Source organism: Canis aureus, chromosome 14 (genome assembly GCF_053574225.1).
Source record: "Canis aureus isolate CA01 chromosome 14, VMU_Caureus_v.1.0, whole genome shotgun sequence".
Classification (NCBI taxonomy): Eukaryota; Metazoa; Chordata; class Mammalia; order Carnivora; family Canidae; genus Canis; species Canis aureus.
In genome coordinates this window covers 4,837,868-4,856,073 of record NC_135624.1, presented here as the reverse complement: position 1 = coordinate 4,856,073, position 18,206 = coordinate 4,837,868, and the positions used below count along the sequence as shown (strand labels likewise).

Here is an 18,206-nt window from a genome sequence, read left to right as displayed (position 1 = left end):
ATCCCTGGGTGGCTCAGCGGTTTCGTGCCTGCCTTTGGCCCAGGGATCGAGTCCCGCGTCAAGCTCCCGGCATGGAGCCTGCTTCTCCCTCTGCCTGTGTCTCTGCCTCTCTTTCTCTCTCTCTCTCTCTCTCTCTCGGTCTATCATAAATAAATAAAAATAAATCTTAAAAAAAAAATAATGTTCTTGGGCTTCATCATCACGTCACTGTTTAGTAGTTGCTCTGCTGGATCAACCACCAGATATAATAGATAATTAAATAACAGTATTGCTTTATTGAAGAGCTAACAGTATGTGTACATAAGTTGGCATATATATCTAGTTAAGAAAAAGTTATTAGTGTCTGCTAATGATTGAGAGTGTGGGAACTTATTTTGGGGGAAGTCTTAGGATGACCTTTCTCCCCTATATTAATCCTTTTTGGTGATCAGAGTGATAGTACAGAGAGTTTTATTTTTTTTATTTTTTTGAGAGTTTTAAAAATTAAGTGTATTTAGCCTGAACTAAGTTTATCACTGATTGGCACTTTGTTTGGTAACAGAAACTGTTTCTTAGCCTTTTTAACTCCTACAAAATTCTTGGGTCCTAATAATGTGAGCTGTATTAAACCCAGGAATTGGTGAAAGCTTGCATTTGAAAAACACCTGGTAACAATACACATTTGTATGTGGTCAGTAATTCAAGGATTCCTTTTATTTTCAATTTATATAACAATTCTTAGAAGTAGTATGCAAAATGACAAAGCTACAATAATACATATATACATTCTTAAAAATAGTTACTTTAGAGGTTGACAAAGCAGTCACTTTCCTAAACGAGTGTGACACAACAGACTAATGGGAGAATCAGTTTTTCATGTTTAATCTGAATTCAGTCTTGCTTTCCAGAAACAATTATGCAGTGACTTCCATGCCTGATGACATGTGAGACTGAATGCAAAAATAGTATCAGACATTGGGAATATTTTCATGTTTGATCCATTCAAAATAAACTGGCTCATTGTTAAGGTTAACACTAGGGTTCTTGACCTTCCCTCCAGTACCCCAGGACAGTATGAATATTCTTCTGCTAAACCTCTAACATGAGAGTGTGTCACAGGGAATTCCTAATAGTGTGTTTTCTTTATGGAACTAGAGAAACTCACCTGAGCCCTTTGGGTCTGTTTTCATTGGTAGACACATAGGCTTGCTTGCTAAAACATAAATTGATGAAACTTTTTTTTTCTACAGTGTACTTGGACAGTCATGAGAAGGTCTTGTAAATTTCAGTAACCTGTAGCCTTTAAAGTGGAAATATACATAGCAGGTTTCGCTTAAAGAGGAGCATCACTTTAATAAATTTAACAACTTAAATAAAATCCTTTAAAGATTCCAAATGTTTGTAGAGGAGGATATTGGGCAAAAACAGTGTTTCAGCGTAGAAACAGATGCAGTTGGGGATGAAGTTTTAACCAGTCTCTCCATTCTAAGGCCTGACCACATTTTGTGTTAGAGCAGCGAGTTAACAGATCTTAATTATAGTAAACATTTTATCAAATACCATTAGCAAAAGGTAGAATACATGTGTAATGAAATGACAACACAGAGATTCTTTTAATCACCATCTCCAAATGGGAAAGGAACAAGGTTGTTTTTTTGTTTTGTTTTTTATCATTGCATTTTAATGATAGTTTTAGGGAGAAGAATCAATTAATTTTAGAATTTTTGGAAAATTACCTATAATTGTAAAAGTATTGGCCTGTGTCCATATTAGATGTTATTAGAGCTAGTTCAGTTTCTTTTTCAAGAATAAATTGCACATGCAGGGATCAACACCTCAAGAGAGGACTCAAGGGAACCCTTTCCTCAGGGCTTTATTTTTTACCATGGTAAATTTACTAATGAAGACTTGAGCAAAATGTGGATCAACCATATAGTGATATGTTTTCACAGTGGACGGGAGAGGTTCCACAGCCACCACTGGGCATGGGGTCTGCATAGAAGAGCAGCTGGGGGCCAGGTGACAAGATGTCTTTGTGATGTAGTCCACAAGTCTGTTGTACTGTTGTTCTGACAGTCTCTCTCGGGCTCCATCCACCTGGGATCCAAAAAAAGTTTTCAGTTGCCAAACCCTCATAATGGGACTTCCAAGACAAAATTATGCCTTTTGTTTTTGCCTTGATACATCTGAGTATTATGCCTTTAGGTCTTCTGATAAAGTCATTTTATGGAAAACCCGTGCTTTTTATTTTTTTTCTGAGCTGTGGCAATAACCACACTTTGAGGAGCACAACAGAAGCTCTGCATGAGACTGTTAAGAAGACCTTTGAATAAGCATCTGGTGTGTAAAATTCCCATGTTTGAAGTTGACGATTTGGTAACATTTTAACTCATTAAACATCTAGCACTGCTCTTTACCAACCAGCTCAGGAACAAGGAAGAAAAGTGTTTCTACTTAAATCAACATTAGACTCACACCCTGAAATAAAAGTTGTTTGCCTGTCTCCTTGAATCTCTTCAGTTTGACAGAAAAAAATTGTGGAGAAGAGCACCTCTTTTCAATCCAGTGGCTTTGGACAGAGCATTAAAAAAATAAATACCTTTTGAACTGTAACATTTTCTGTTTTTATAAACACTAGGATTTAAAGCCAGAGAAAATAGAAAAACTGGGCAGAGGAAGGAAATTTTTATGGAAAAAAGGGGAGGATGCAAAGTACATTTATGGTTCATAAAAGTCTGGCTCATCTTCAGTGGAACTCAAACAGGAGAACTTGAGATATACTACCTCAGTTCTTAAGTGCGATTTTCTAAGAAAGCACCCATCAAAGGCAGTTGGAGCTATAAATTCTTCCCACCCTGAAATTCTGTAGCTATCTAGTGTGTAGATCATGTGGATGGGGAAGTTTCCAGTGTAAGCCACTGATCCATGGGAATCAGGTAGCCACTGACCTTTCCAGTGGTCTATACCTACCAAATGTTGGCAGGACCACTCTGAAGAAGTAAAAATATTTTAACGAGGGCTTTTGGGCTCTCAAAGTAGTAATGTAAGAATTTATGTGTTTCTATGTAGGGTACGGAGATAGCCAAGGGTGTTTTAAAAGCTGCAGAAAGCCAGTGGGATGGTAGGGAGTAAAGGGGCTGCCCTAGAGAAAGGGAATCAGATCCCCTATTTTTAAGCTTGGGAAAGAAAAGAAAGGCCCCCAAAGTTTTGCTGACTGAAAGCTGTGTACCAGCAGGCAGAAGCCAGAGCTCTGATGATATCATTTGATGGGGTCAGAATTTAGCTGGAAAGCTTTGAATACACAGAAAGTCTTAATTGCTCCTCCTGAACAGCAGCACAGGAAAACCCGTGCTGTGAAAGGAACCTGGCCAAGGAATAAACTGACCTTCTGACTCATTCTGAGCCTCTCATAAGGGATTTCAATAATGTGCCAGGCATATTAAGCAATTATCCCCCTAAAAATGGCTGCATTTAACCAAGAAAAGCAAATGCTGATTTAAAAAATCTGAATCCTGCCACATTTCAGTATACCGAATGATGTCATCTACAAATTAATTCCTTCCAAAATTCAAAGGAGCTGTGTTCCCTAGTATCTAAAGCAAAAAACCAGAAGAGCCACTTTATACAAGATCTTAGAATACTCTTAGTTTTCCCTGGAAGACGGTGGGTAGGCTTCCTAGCCCAGCTTCCATCTGTGCGTTAGATTGGTATGTGACGCGTACTGACTGGACGCACGGCAGCTGAGGAAAATTCACTGTGCCCAGGGCACTGCTGAGTGAACTCCCCACCCCCGGTTTGCAAATACATTGGATTAGGGCCCTTGTAAGGAAGGGTGTACTGTCACGGGAAAGAAATGAGCATCTTGTTCTACCGTATGGTGAGTGGGGGAAGGGTCAGGGTTCGGACGCGGGATTTGGGAGGAGTTGAGGGGAGAGGGGGTAAAGATTCGGAGAAAGCAGAATCTGGGGGCTGAAGGCATACTGGATACCTACTTTTTCTGTCCTGTGCCAGGTGCTGCCTGGCAAACCCAGCAGCTGCCCTGCAGTATTCTTGCGCACAGGCCTCTTTTCCTGCCTCTCTGCTGGAGCCATCCCCGATGATGGGCCCTCCCACCTCACCCTCCCCCAACCCCCTTAGCCCTGAGTGCCAATGGAAGACCAGTGTTGAGCACCGTGTCCAGTGTGTCAGTGCTTCTGCTTCTAACTCCATGATTCCATGGTCTCAATTAACCTTGGCAACTTGTAGGAGTGGTGACTCCAGCTATCATCTCATTAAACCCCTAGAGAAGCAGGTCTGTTCCTTTCCAGCTATGCTAATTCCCCACAGACCCTCCTCCAGCAGAAAAGCCAGAGAGAAGGATCACAGTTGGTGATGGTAGAGACAGTTTAATAGCAAAGGCTGAATCTCCAGTCTCAGCTTAAGATATGAAATATTTCCCAAGCAGCTAAGAAATAACGATGGTCCTAGATATTCCTTAGGGCCTTGGAAGTTTCTCGTTAAGGACCAAGGACTTGAAGATAATGATACTATCCCCTGCCAAATCCTGTAGCCAGATCACTGCTGCTTTATTGTCAATTGGATCAGAAGATTTTGGCAGATCTAAAGTCAGCCTGGACATCTGACCTCTGTTTATTCCCAGAAAGTCATCAGCTCGAAGCAGCAATGTACATCTAGTGCCAAGCCCCAGCTTAAAGTCTGACTGATTAGGATCCAAGAAGCTAGAGAAATCTCAGAGTTGTTGTGGTTGGCCGCCTTCCATCTTCTCAGATGATTTTACCCAAACGGTGCAAGGGAGACAGGCTCCCATACCAGGAAGAGAATAAGGAGTTGGGCAGGACCTGCTAGAGGAAGGTTTGTTGTCCTTTCCTGGGGCCACTCAGGTCCTAGGTTAGGACCAACAGGCTCCAGCTTGCCACTGATTTAACTCTCGTCTTGCTTGTGGACAAAGATGTCTGTTTCTTAGGTCAGCTCAGGCAGTCAGCAGGGAGGCAGGAACAACAGTTTTCCAAACGGGTGTACCTGTTCACCTGACGCTGGACTGCAGGAAGCTGGTGCCATTCTTGTCAGGGTTCACCCTGACCCCCACTACACCCTGCTTGAGCATCTGCTCCATATCATCTTATGTGTAGCCAGGAGCCAGCACCCAGCACAGAAGCTATGTGGCCAGGGAGCTGCCCCAAGATCCTAAGGAGTGTCCCCAGGAGGTACCCCACAGTACATAGGAGATGGGAATCTCTTCTGTGGGGAAGGGAACACAGAATACAGAGCAGTACAAGCAAAGAGCTTTATGCACAAAATTTTGACCCCTGAAGTCCTGGGGTGGAAATGGGGAGGAAGTGAATTAGACTTCCTGGTCTGTGAGCTTGAGAAGGTCTGGCCTACTGGCTGCATCTTGTTTCATGGTATCCCCACTTCTGTGGCTGTCCTCCCCTGTCTCCAGACTGCTGCAGCACATCTGAGCCTGCTCCATGGAGTAGCAGCATGGGATTGCTGCCTTGACCCTAGCCATCTGGTAAGGACCTGCTGGGTCTGGAGCTCTGCTGTCCCGTCTACCCCAGCACCCCCACCTGCTGATAACCAAGCCCTGTTCAGTTCATACAGTGGCTTAACCCCAGGCCTCGAGTTCACCTGGCCTATTGCTGGGCTCCCCCATGACAGGCTCCAATACACACCTTCCCACTTGCTTCTGCACTGGCCCCTGGGCCCTCTATGCTGCTTCCTCTGACAGCCCTGCTGGTCTCCAGCAGCCACTCCAGAGGCTGCAGGCTCAGAAGTGCCTGCTTAACAGCAGTCAGCGACAATCACCCTGTTTTCTGAAACGTACCTCCACATCACAGGCCACTCTTGGCTGCCTCAGCTGCACAGTGAACAGGTTGCTTTGCTTGCTGTCCTGTGCACAGTCAATCTCCGTGATGGGGAAGGCCTGCTGCTGCGTGTCCTCGCTGACACTCACCACAAAGAGCACTTCTGATGTCAGCAGCAAGCACCCTTCGTGTTCCTGGCCTGAGCCCCTCACCATAACCACCTCCAGCGCCATGTGGACTTCTGGTCGGCCCAGAGACTGCAGCATTTTCCTGTTTCAAAGGAAAAAAGTGAGGCGAGAAGCCAGTTTGGAAAAGATGGTCGTGTATTTGCACTCACTTTACCAAGGGCTGGGGTGTTCTCACATAAGGTTCCCCAAAGGCAAAGGGCTCTCACCAATCTATTAATTTTAGCTTGAAATGTAATTGTCACTTCAATTCTCAGACTGACTCTGGTCACCATAATCTAGCTCCTCCCGGGGACAAAGATTTCCCTCGGCTCCTTTTCTTCCCAATAGAAAAGGTCACCTCTGTTAGAATGTGGGCTTTACAGGGAATCCCAGGTCCCCTCAGCAGTTCTGGGCTTCTTTGTCAATAGGCAGCCCCCCCACCCGCCCCCTGGGGTGTGTGTGTGTGTGAGAGGCAGGGAGTACTGCGGCCAGCCCCCCACATCTGGGGATAGCAGCCTCTCCGTGGCTCCAACATGCTCTTGTGCTGCCTTAGATGCTGCAAGCAGTCTTGGATTTCCCCTGAAAGCAGGGCCCATGAGCTTGAGAGCAGAGCAGGCCCTCTTAACATACATGTGCAGTTGAACAAGTGTCTAGATCATTTTACCAGACATATTTGACGTGGCTATTTGGAGCCTGGTCAGCATGTAGATCACTTGGCTGGTAGCGCTGTTTGGGAAGCTGAGAAAGTCCAGCTCCATGTAAAATACCTGTGGTAAGAGAAGTAAGAGAGTTTTACTAGTTGTTTTCTGGAAACCAGTTCCATGCTGTAGTGATGTCATCTGTTTACAGCCATCCATAAAATGCTACAGGATCCAAAATGATGTCAAATCTTTGGAAGCAAGTGTACAGATAATCATTAAACACTGCAATGCTCTTAACTCTGGTTAGCTACAAACTGAACAATGAATGAACCACAGTCCAAGCATCGACAGGACTGGCAATTAATGGAAGCATAGCATCCTGGGAGTAATCGTCCTGAGCAATAGCTCACACACCATTACAATTTATGTGATAAAAAAGTCACGATTGTTAGCGGACTTCCTTGCTTAATGTTATAATACTTCTGTATCTGTGGTGTGGCTGGGCAAATAAAACACCACACACACACACAGTTGCACACAAAAGCACACGGTTTGCCTAGATACAGCATTTAAGTGACTTAATCCAGCTGTTAAACATGAATCCATATACATTTATGAGCACTCTTAGGGCCTCTGGTTTATGACCCACTCGCCCTGGTGCCAGTACCAAATGAGGGCACCCAGCAGCAGCCATGCAGGCCTCTAAGGAGACTCTCCAGAACCAAAGATGGTACAGCATGTGTGCTTTCTGAGGGCTTGTAAATGTTTATAAATGAGGCAGTCATTAGACTAAGAGTTAGTGGTTTGTAAAACCTTCAGTGCAGTAATAAAAGTTTTACAAGAATGATGGAAAGCAACAAGGCCATGTGAAGCTCTGTTCGGAGATGCTCTTACATAAGGGAGAGCTCCTCAGCCCTGGCAAACTCACAGAGAGGAGCAATGGCATTTTCAACACCAAGGGCATTTACGAAGTAGGAGTTGACTGCACCTCGCTGGGGTCTACGGCCACAGGAGTACTGTTTTTATTAATGCGCAAGTATTCGAGAAGGTGGAATTTAACTGGGCCCGGTTAGAGGTGGCAGCAGTTCTGTTTGTCCGTTTTCCTGTGAGTGAAAACATCATTCACAGGAGAGAAAGACAGAAATGGTTGGGGGGGAGGCGGTGAGGGGAAGAGCGAAGAGGAACACATGTTTGCATCTGTGTGGTCTCTTAAAGGAACCCTCTAGATGGTTGCCTGAGTGTGGGCATTCGTCTCCCACTCGCTTCCTTCCAGACACTTTTTATGCCTGATCTGGCCGCCTCCTGTCAGATCTGCGGAGGTGCTGGACGCCTGTGGTGAAGTGTGCCCCTCAGACTGGCCGGCCAGATGCAGGGCCCTCTCCCAGCCTGTGACGGCAGCCAGACAGCCTGCTTCATGACCAAAGTGATGACACTGATCGTAGGTAAAAAGGTAACAACGATTCTAGTCACCAGTTTATTAAGTCACTTGAGTGTCCTTTACCAAGAATGTAGAGAGCAAGCACGGGAGGAGGTGTTTCTTTTCACACGCACCTGTTACTCCTGTGTGCACACACAAGCGTGGGAAAGGCCTGGCATGCCACCTCCAAGTGCCGGTGGTGCCCTAGGCCCACGATCTACTCAGCTGTCTGCTTGGGGGAAGGGTTTGGTTGTAGATTGTGTGCCTCTCCTGTCCATGGCCAGGAACTCGGCGCAGGGTCTGCAGCAGTTTGTAAACCAAGGCCCTGTGGGCATGGGCGTGCACACCCTCCTCTTTCTCCTTCTCCCGATGTACATCTGTCACAGATACCTTCCTGCCTTGTAACCTATTTTCCAGTTGGTCACCAGAAAACGCAGTGATTCTATATTCTCTGCTTCAATATTTTCAATATTTTCTCTCAATTGCCCTCAATCTCTTACTGGTTACTTCACATTAAAGTCTATTTTACACTTGATCTTAGCCAAAAAGCCGAGAAGTGGTCATTAAAGTCCATTTTATTAGATGTACTGTAAAAAGATTCTGTGAGACAGACCTAATGAAATTGCTAATTGATTTCTTGGGTCTATAATTATTATAATTTGTTATTTATAGTACAATTCTACTCTTTCCATAAATAAGCATAAGGAGGTGAGAAGGACAGCTGCTTATCTCTTTATAGATTTATGTTTTATTTTTCACTGTTTTGCCATGTGAAGGCCTAGACTTTCTCGGAGTTCTTGGAATAAGAATGCAAGTTAGTCAGTGAGGTCTGAGCTGGCCTGATAGGCACTTCATGACGTACCGTAGCCGGTCTGTGACACGAGCTCAGCAGCTCCTCCGATGGGCTTTGTGAACACCCCCATGATTCCTTTCCCCACGCCCGAGATGACGCCCTTGGCCTTGTGCCCTGCAGAAGCATGAGCCTCAGTTGTTCTCTGGAAGTTCTGCATAGGCTGATCGACTATGCCAGCAATTGCACCTGAAAAACAGCAAAAGTCCCTAGTGAGGACTAGGGCTTCAAATCCTGAGAAAGTGACAACCTTCCATCCAGAAAACGGTTTTATTTGGATTGAAAACGAAAACCCACCTTTGTTATAAAGTTCTTTATTATACATTTACTTATCAATTATGTAAGTTCACTGGTTACTAAGACACTTATGATCTTCATCAAAACATGGTGTTCAGACTGGGTTTGGTCCATCACAGTGAGGATCTGTGAAGTTCAGTTCAGAATTTAATAACGGGTCAGACTATTCCAAAGTGACACTCGTGAAACCAGGCAACACAGTGTAGGGAGGAGAGCTAGCAATCGCTCATGAGAGAGCAAGCCTGCTCAGCCTCATCACTTACACCGCATCAGGAGCGTGAAGAAAGTGGAGGAGGCCATCCCCTGTCCCTGTTCTCCCCAAAAGTAATGATAAGAGCAGTTCTTCAATAATATTCATATATGAACATGTAAGAGTAATGGTTGGTATTGCAGCTATTTCTGTAATAACTCCTCTGTGGTGAGTCTTCCTATGTGCTGGGGACTTTATCCTATGAGGTCATTAATCCTAGGGGGCCAACATGGCCTTTGTCCTTAGCTCCTAGGTAAGGCCGCAGCACACAGACAGGTTATGTATGGAGGTTTGTCCCCAGGTCACATAGCTGTCATGTGCTTGAACCGGGCTTCCAGCCTGGAGGGGCAGAGCCACAGCCCAGCCCTCAACCACCAGGTTCCTCCTTTTGCCAGTCTTAGAAACACTTCCTTCCTTTCCACTTCAGCTGAGGTCTGGCCACTTACTCTTTGCTTCAGAACAGCTGCAGAACAATGTTCTCACTGCCCTGCTCTGCTGGTTCTCCTGGAGGGCAGCCAGGTCAGGAACCGAGGTGGTAGGGGAGTCCCTCAGCCTCTTGTGGGTTCTTTGGCCCCCTTACTCTGAGGGGCCTGTGACGAGATCTAATAAAGGCCTTACCAGTACCCCCCCCACACACCTTTTCTTTCAGTGATGGAGTGGAAGGGTTCTCTAGCTCAGTAAGAGGTAAAAATTTCATTACAGTTCTTGACAGAATTTTCTGTTTTTAACTGAAACCTGCTAGGATTAATGGAAAATGCATAGTCCCCCTGGTAGAAATTTTAGTACATGTCAAACTCCATTATTCCAAATGCCACTAATTCAAAGTCTCTTGGGTAAATGGAGATTTCCAGGTCTCTGTTAATGACCTGCTAATTTCAAGTAATATTCTCCTGAACAAAATCCAGTAAAACAAAGGCCAGTCCCTTCAGGTCAGTTGTAAAGGGAATGTTCTTCATAGGTTCCATTCCTCTAAATTCGGACAGAGCCATTTAAATTTATGTATTGACAGACTAAGCATGACGTGAGGTGACAGGTCTGTTTCTCAGTGTTGGTCAGCCTGGACCAATGCTTCCTAAACCTTCTAAGGAACTGACTGGGGAGGTGGAGGAAGCCACTCACAGCTGGCCACCGCTGCCGTAGCTGCAGAGGGCTGAGGGGTCACCGGACAGGACCCTGGATACGCCCTGGCCTGGCACTTGGGCTGGGGGGCGCAGAGGCCTCCACTGCTCTGCTGTCCACCCACAAGTCAGGAGTCAGAGTGGCTGGGAAGTGTTACTGGGGGTGGTGGCTGCCGTCGGTGCACAGCAGAGGCAAGCACAGAAAAATCCTCTCACAGAAGACAGGTCAAAGTGAACAGCATCACATCAGGGAATGTGGCTTTCGTGACGTCACGATCTAATGTCTCTGAAAGGTCTCCATGCTTCAGTTAGTAGGAACACTGAGGTAAAAAATTCACCAACAGATTAAATTATCTAAGAAATGCCTTTTCCCAAGTGCAGATTTCCATACAGACTATTAAAATTGAGTGGGAGGGCAGGTGGTTACCTCCTGAGACTCCCCGACTTCCCTTGAATGGGCCAGGCCTACCCTGGGCAAGGAATGCGGAGCCTCGATGGCCATGAGACCGGCACTGAGCTCTGACTTCTAACTTCCCTCTAAGTGCAAACAGGTATCGCAGTGACACTCCCCTTTGATCCCCCACTTTCTCTAGACACTGGCCACACTGAAGGCTCAGTCACCGTGGCTTTGATAGATAAACTATTTGGGCGGCCCAGAGAGTGGAAAATCTGAGCCTCCTGACAAGGTGTTAGATTCTGAGAGGTAGAGAAGGAGCCATCAGATCACATGCCCTTGCCTGGCTCCAGACCCTGGACGGGGAGCCTGTCACACACACCAACACCTCACTGGTCACCAGGTGTGAGCCGGAGACGCGAGAGGCCGGGAGAGACCAGCAGCCACTTCATGGTGTCTGCAGCCGTGCCCTGAGAGAGGCAGCTCCTCGCAGGGTTTCAGAAGGCTCTGTTATTAAGTATGATCCAGCTAAGTCCCACAACTGGTAAATTATTTACTGTCATCTACTCCAACTCTGCTCTGAGGCTCTAAGTGGTGGAAAGTGATCCTCAAACTTGTTTGTTGGCATCAGGCCCACAGGGTGGGCGGCCACATGGAGACAGCTGTGATGTGATGAACGGAGATGAGGAAGGAAGCGCGCCTTGGGGCTTGGGGGTAGTTTCCGAGGACTCAGCCCGGTGTGCTGGGTGAGGCAGAGATGGGGAGGTGTTTCCTGTGCTCCCCTCAAGTTGGAGGAGGAAGGCTTCATTAGGCAAGGCCCCAAAGGGCCCTCCCTTACCTCTTCCATGGCTAGCTCCCCAGCCTTAGGCAGAAAACACTGGCTTACTGATCTTTTGGTGCTGCCCTCACCACATGGTGTGATTTTATTTTGGATACTTTTAAAAATACTCAGGACAGAAGAGGCACAGGCCTAAGCTGTGACACTATAGCTCAACACTGCAGACAGATGAGACCTACACACAGAGGATATTAAGTATTCCAGCTTGAGGTGGGCCTGCTGTAAACAGAACACATTAGTTCACTGAGGAGGAAGCACCTCTTTGTCCCTAAATTCCCCACTAGCTGCAGTCAGTTAGCTAATGGCTGATCGCGGCCGCAGAGGAACTGCTCAAAAATGCCGTGTGCTGGTGCACGGCTCACTTGCTCGCCCAATCTCTCCCCCCATCCAGGGAAACTGTCCTGATTCACCAATACAGGCCCACCATGTTGGGATCCCACATGGCACACCCCGAGTGGCTGTGGAGACAGAGGGTGTGGTGCTGGCAACCCCAGAGTGCTTCACACGTCAGGCAGCGGCCCAGGAGAAGGGGATCAGAGAGGCAAGCTCTGGCGTCCTGCCTTTGGTATTCATGAGAGAGAAGTCACGTCTGGGAGGAAACATGGCGTATGACGGGGACACAGAGCTCACATCTCTCAGCACAGACTCTACGCTGCAGTAGGAAAGGGGGTGTTTGGGGAACGGACCTGGTAAGTGTGGGAAAGCCTGATGAGGCTTTCAATTCCACAGGCTAAACAGAGTCTTCCCCAAGGCCACTGCTTTCTCCAAACCGTGGTAGAGCTCTTCCAAGAGCCTCAGCGGCACCTCAAGCTGACACTTCCTCACCAACCTGGGGTGATGAGGCTGGGCACGACAGCTAAAGGCTCCCTTTGATTTTTCAAGTACCTTGTAACACTCCACAGTGTCCCCACAAGGGCAAAACAGAGGCAAGAAGGCCCACCAAACCCATAAACGTTTGGGAAAATGTATTTTTCCTACCCTGGAACATTCAATTGTTCAGTCTTCCAACATCCTGAGTGTTTCCAGGGGTGGAACCCTCCAGGGTGGGTGACATGTGGAAAAGCCCAGGCTCTTGTCCTGGTAGAGGTGTGACCTGGGCAAGTCACTTCATACCTATGCCTAGGGTTTGTAGATAGACCAAATAAGATGACACACATGAAAATGCTTTGTCAACTCTGAAGTGGTCTTTAAAAACAGTTTTACTAACTGGGTTGTTAAGGTTTCTTCTAGAGGAAGAAACCGAGAAACTAATATTGTGACTTCACTAAGCTCGAGTTTCAAACAATATGATAATAGCTCTAACTTCAATCAGGAACTTAACTGCATTTAGCAGTTTTGAACATCATTTCTGGGGATAAATGAAATGGTGATAAATCTAGACTTTCCCAGGGGAGGGGACTTGATTGGTGCTATTCCTCCTCTCGTCTTCCTGTCACACATCAGGTGGTTCTAGGACTAGACGTTCTGAGATGACCCAGTAATTAACTGGGACACAGAGCATTCTTGAACTCTGAGAGGGAAGGAAACTGGCTTGAGCCAACTCTGAGATGCCCACCGGGAACTAAAATGTCTGAGGAGCGCAGACTTGGGCATGCTGCTCAGTGTGCTGAGGGAGGTCCAGGTCAGGCCAGTGGTTGCAGCGGCAGTCAGTGCACACCCAGGAGGGATTTAGGACATCCACAGAACTCCTGAGCTTTTGGAAATTACCAGAGATGCGGAAAGACAGCGAACCCACTGAGGTTTTATAGACAGACTAAATGATCCCCTTACATGGATGAAGATGTGTAAGACGTGACAATGGCAAAGACCCAAGTTTTAGGTTAACAATAGCCTGGTTAACAATGGGAGCCACATTAAAAAATGTGACACCACAAAGGGAGGACCATGGATCCTCATGTTACGGATTTCTACCACTAGGCACAATTTTATACAGTGGCAACTGGGTAGTGGGTGTGGGCATCTCTGTGTGGGAACGGAACAGACTAGTTGGAATGGACATAGCCACAGGCCAGCCAGCTCAGGTCTCCTCTGCTGAGCACTTATAAGCTCCAAAACGAGCTTGCATGGAGGAAAGGGAGCTCTCTGCCCACAGTAGATGGCATGGAAGCCCACAACTCTTAGCAAAAAGAGGTCTCACAGCCCCCAAACAATGACCTGAGGCGCTCCCCACCCCCATAACCCTCACCACTTCCTGTGGTTATAGCAACTGAATCTCTTGAGCTAAAACTAAAGCAAAAAATGTTCCTGCTGTTGCTCACTTGTCTCTCTTTGGTGGCTCATTCTTTGAAACGAGGCAACTATTATTGTTCCTTTGCAACCATAACATAACAATAAGCACGTGTGACGCTGTTTACCAAGCACAGGCCCTAGGCCTGGCCCATGATGGACCACTATTATTACCTCTAATAATGTTATTACCAGCCCCAACTTAGCAGTGAGCAGCCTGGGTTTAGAGAAGGTAAGAATGTGCCTGAGGTCACAAAGGAAGGACCTGGACATCCCAGCCCGGGTCTGCTCGCTCCTCTGGAGTGTGGAACTCCCGTGCCTTGCCCTGGCAATTCTAGAATACTCCTTTACCCAGCAGTTCCAGCTGGAGCTGGAACTGGAGTCCCAAGCTCCCAGTTTCCACACGTCATCACAGACTGTTAGGACTTCGACAATTTCTAGTAACTTAACCTGAGCTTGTAACATCTTCCTACTTCCTCCCTGAGCCTTGGCTGAGCCGGGAGTTGAGGGTGGTGGGTAGAGCCACATACTGGAGAGAGGACGGATCCTTTCCAGCTCATCTTTTCTGACCTCTGCTCTCCCGGCCTCAGGGCATTTTGATCTCTGAGAGATGCACACTTCTTCAGACCGCAGCAGGCAGGCTGCCAAGCAATACAGTTTTAAATTCCTTTGCAAACAAATAAACAAAAGATACCCTTGAAAATCCTGCTCTGTGAAATTTCAGCTCTGAAACTTCCTTTTTATAGAGTTTTCCAAAGCAACTTATTTTTCGAACACTTGTAGTATTTGGAAATATCCACAGCAATCTTTGCCTCTAACTGTACCATCTGGCTGCTTGACAAACTGGTAATTGCCGAGTCAGGCTGGGCCGCACACTTGAAAAAACAAAAGGAGACAGTGGGCTCCTCAATGAAGTTTACAGGACATCTCTGCACGTTGCTCGGGTGCTTCTCGAGCAAAGGCGGGCGGCTGCAGGGCCTGAGCCTCACGAGGCGCCCCCTGCTCACTGTGGAGCACGAACAGCCCCGGCTGCCGTCCTGGTACGGGGCGCCCCCAGGGAGTGGGGCTCCTGTGCCCCGGCTCCGGGTCAGGCTCCGGGTCGGGCAGGAGGCCCCGGAGGTCCCAGTGGCCTGGGCATGCGGGCAGGAAACAGAGTGGGTGCCTCCGCCTCCCCGGGCCTCAGCAACGGCTGCAGGAAGGAGGGGTTCACAAGCAGCCCTGGCCCCTCACCCCCTTACCGAGCAGGCTGATGCCCAGCCGGGACAGGCCCTGTCGGAGCCCCTCGCCCAGGCTCTCAGGGAGCTGCCGCCGCCACTCCTCCTGCCGGTTGTAGTGCTCCTCATCTAGCGAAAGGCGGTCCATGTTCCGGGCCAGGCTCGTGGCCAGGTTGGTGATGGAGGTGAGGGTACCTGAGGGTACAAGAGCACACGAGTTGGCCTTCTGGTCACAGGGAGAGGGGCGGAAACACACCTGGGCCCCTGACCTGCCCCGGGGGGTGAGTGACGGTGGCTTCCTTTGTGCAGCTTGAAGCAAGGGCCTTAAGACAATGAGGGGAGGGGGCAACCTGGTTAGCTTGGTCAGTGGTGCCAGTGGCTCTTGATCTTGGAGTTGTGAGTTTGAGCCCCATGTTGGGTGTAGAGGTAGCTTAGAAATAAAATATTTAAAAAAAACGAGGTGGAGATTAACGTTTGCTTATAAGGGTGATGACACACCTCAAAAGGGGTAGAATGAGAATCTCTGTTGCCAAAGAAACACAGAGTTTCCCGTGAAACTACCATCCACCATCTTGAGGTGGTCAAGGCTTGGATAACACGGTAGTTTGGAAGTCTTCCTGGAGGCCCAGTATTGAAGGTTAAACTCTGCTCTCATTTTAAAGGTTCAGGTTCCATGGCTGAATCTTACACAGACTGTAAAGAAACATTTTTACTCAGGAATGGAACTTATTCCCTCCTTAGACAAAGCAAAGGGAGACAGTAAACTATCATTTGATGTTCTGAGGAACATTATGAGGAATGTGCCAGAGACAACATGTGCAATTCTGATTCTCAGGATGTTGCCTGAAGAAAGCAGGACACTAAAGGGAGTAAGTCATGTGAAAGCCACGATTTTGTCCGGTTTTCCTAAGAAAGGGATCTCAGCATCTTGCTCAGAATACTACCCAGCCCTCTAGCCAGTGTGCAGAGATCTCAGTGAAGCAAGACTGAAAGACATCAATGGACAGATCCTGAAGCTGACCAGTGAATTCATCCCATGGTGGATGCCCAGTTCAAGAAAAAAATGGAAGATGTCATTTTTGCAGCTGCGTCTTTACCAACAACCTAAAAAGAAAACTTCCCTGTGCACACACAGACATCAAAAACCAAAAGAGATTTTGTTAAGGGGGGGGTGGGGAGGTGGAGAACAAGTGTAAAAAACATTCAATGAGTCAGTAGGCTAAAATTACCATTCAGCAGGTGTCGGGTGTCTTATTTGAAAATAAAAACAACAGAACCACAAAGATTCAAGTGTCGGGAGTGAGAAATCCACCAGTGACTCATCCGTGAGTCCCTCTGGCCCTCGGCTCACAGGCCTCCCGGACGGCTGGGGCCCAGGGGCATGGGCCTGTCCCCATCGACACGCCTCCATTTATTGCTCTTGCCATTCTCCTGCCAGCAGCCACCAGCCCCCCGGCCTCCGGATGATGGGTGCTCATGTTTCAAGCTCCTCTTCATCCGAGCCTTCCAGAGACTTCCATAACCTGCCCACTCATCACAGACTTGCAGCACTGTTGACATTAAAAAGTCTTTATGGGAGAGAAGCCCTCTGCCCTGTTTGCCCTGCCTCCTGCTGAGAAGAAAAGAGGACTCAGATGGCCCTTGTTAGTTCCCGAGTCGCTGCCAACCTGACCAAAATATCAAGCACATACGGGGAAAACGAAAACACGCCCCTTCACGTGGGCCCGGCGCAGTTTGGCCTCCGTGCCGGCCGAGCCGCGCGCCACCAGATGGCACTGTTGACGTGGCAGGCCGGCGGGAGGCTGGGACGGTTTCCGCGGCCAAATGTACGTCCAAGTGTGTCCATATCCTTCCCAAAGTTATGACAACTGTATCTACATGAAAAAAAATGATGAGGCAACACAGTGTAGGGTTTCTGATGTTTAGCAGAAGTCCTGAACACCTTTAATATTTCTTTATTTATCACATGGAATAACAGTTGAGCCAATCCTCATTTTCCCAGTGGGAGGTTTAAAATTCTGAAGTTCTGAAAACATTTTCACACAATGCAGGCAAGTAGTGATCTGTTTAAAACATAAGACATCCTCTGTGAGCTTTGTGACAAGTCCAACATTTCACTGCGACCTGACAGGCCAAACTAAGGTAGAGGCACGGTTCATGCACTGCAAACTTGAACGTGTTCTTTAAAAGCAAAACATAAGGCAAGGAATGAAAATGAGACATTAGGAAAAGAAACCAAAATAGCTACCTTTGGAAATGTGCTTTACAAAGGATGTTGTTCCTCTGGAAACTCCACTCACAAAGGCTCCGGGGCCCCTGGTCAGCCCCTCGTATGGAAGCCTGAAGAAGTCGGCGATCCCGTTCCCGATGCTTCGCACCAAACTCGCTGGGCTGCCGAGGATTTCCAGAGATCCAACCACCCAGCCTGTGAGGGACCGAAGGGAAGGGGTTACCAAAACCTTAAATACAGCACTTTCAAAATTTGGGAAAAGTGACCATTTTCCCTGCAATTCATTTTTCACACTGGAATTGAGAATGTAATAAGCTCCTCTGGAGCAAAATATGGGAAATAACTCATTCACTGTGAATTCATAAATGGCAAACTTTCATACTTTATAAATCAAAGTGATCCTTTTGGCAGCCTAGCAAATAGCTTTACTCTGACTTCCTTGCCCGAGCCTCCCATATTCCCGCTAAAAGGGACCTGCGGGCAAGGGGATACACACTCCCAGCCACCCGAGAAAGGGGCGGCCTCTTGGGGTGCAGGTGTTTGCAGTCTGCGGAGTTATCTTTAAAACCACCCCAGGGCAGCGGAGACATGGGGGTGGAGGTAGGAGGAGAGGCCTGGTGGGGGTGGGGGAGGAGGCCAGATGCTGAACGGGGTGTTGCAAAGGAGATGCAAAGTTCTGACAAGGACAGAGGAGTTATTTTTAATCTTTCCCAATCCTACCAAGCTGAGTGCTTCCCTTTGGAGCAGAGCTGGAGCCAGACACATGTCTCCCCCTCAACCC

General features: G+C 47.5%; 1 protein-coding gene across 10 annotated transcripts in view; it reads right to left on the bottom strand.

Moving 5' to 3' along the window:
* Positions 1–660: 660 nt before the first annotated feature.
* Positions 661–18,206, bottom strand: part of VPS13B (vacuolar protein sorting 13 homolog B) — a 718,401-nt gene continuing 700,855 nt past the window's right edge. For all 10 annotated transcript variants that reach the window (XM_077846711.1, XM_077846713.1, XM_077846712.1 and 7 more), the window contains 6 exons: positions 17,444–17,620; positions 15,220–15,390; positions 8,871–9,047; positions 6,615–6,717; positions 5,804–6,053; positions 661–2,076 (listed from right to left, as the gene is read on the bottom strand). In XM_077846711.1, the coding sequence (XP_077702837.1) occupies positions 1,828–2,076; positions 5,804–6,053; positions 6,615–6,717; positions 8,871–9,047; positions 15,220–15,390; positions 17,444–17,620 (1,127 nt within the window). In that variant the 3' untranslated portion in view covers positions 661–1,827. The remainder of the gene's footprint in view (positions 2,077–5,803; positions 6,054–6,614; positions 6,718–8,870; positions 9,048–15,219; positions 15,391–17,443; positions 17,621–18,206) is intronic.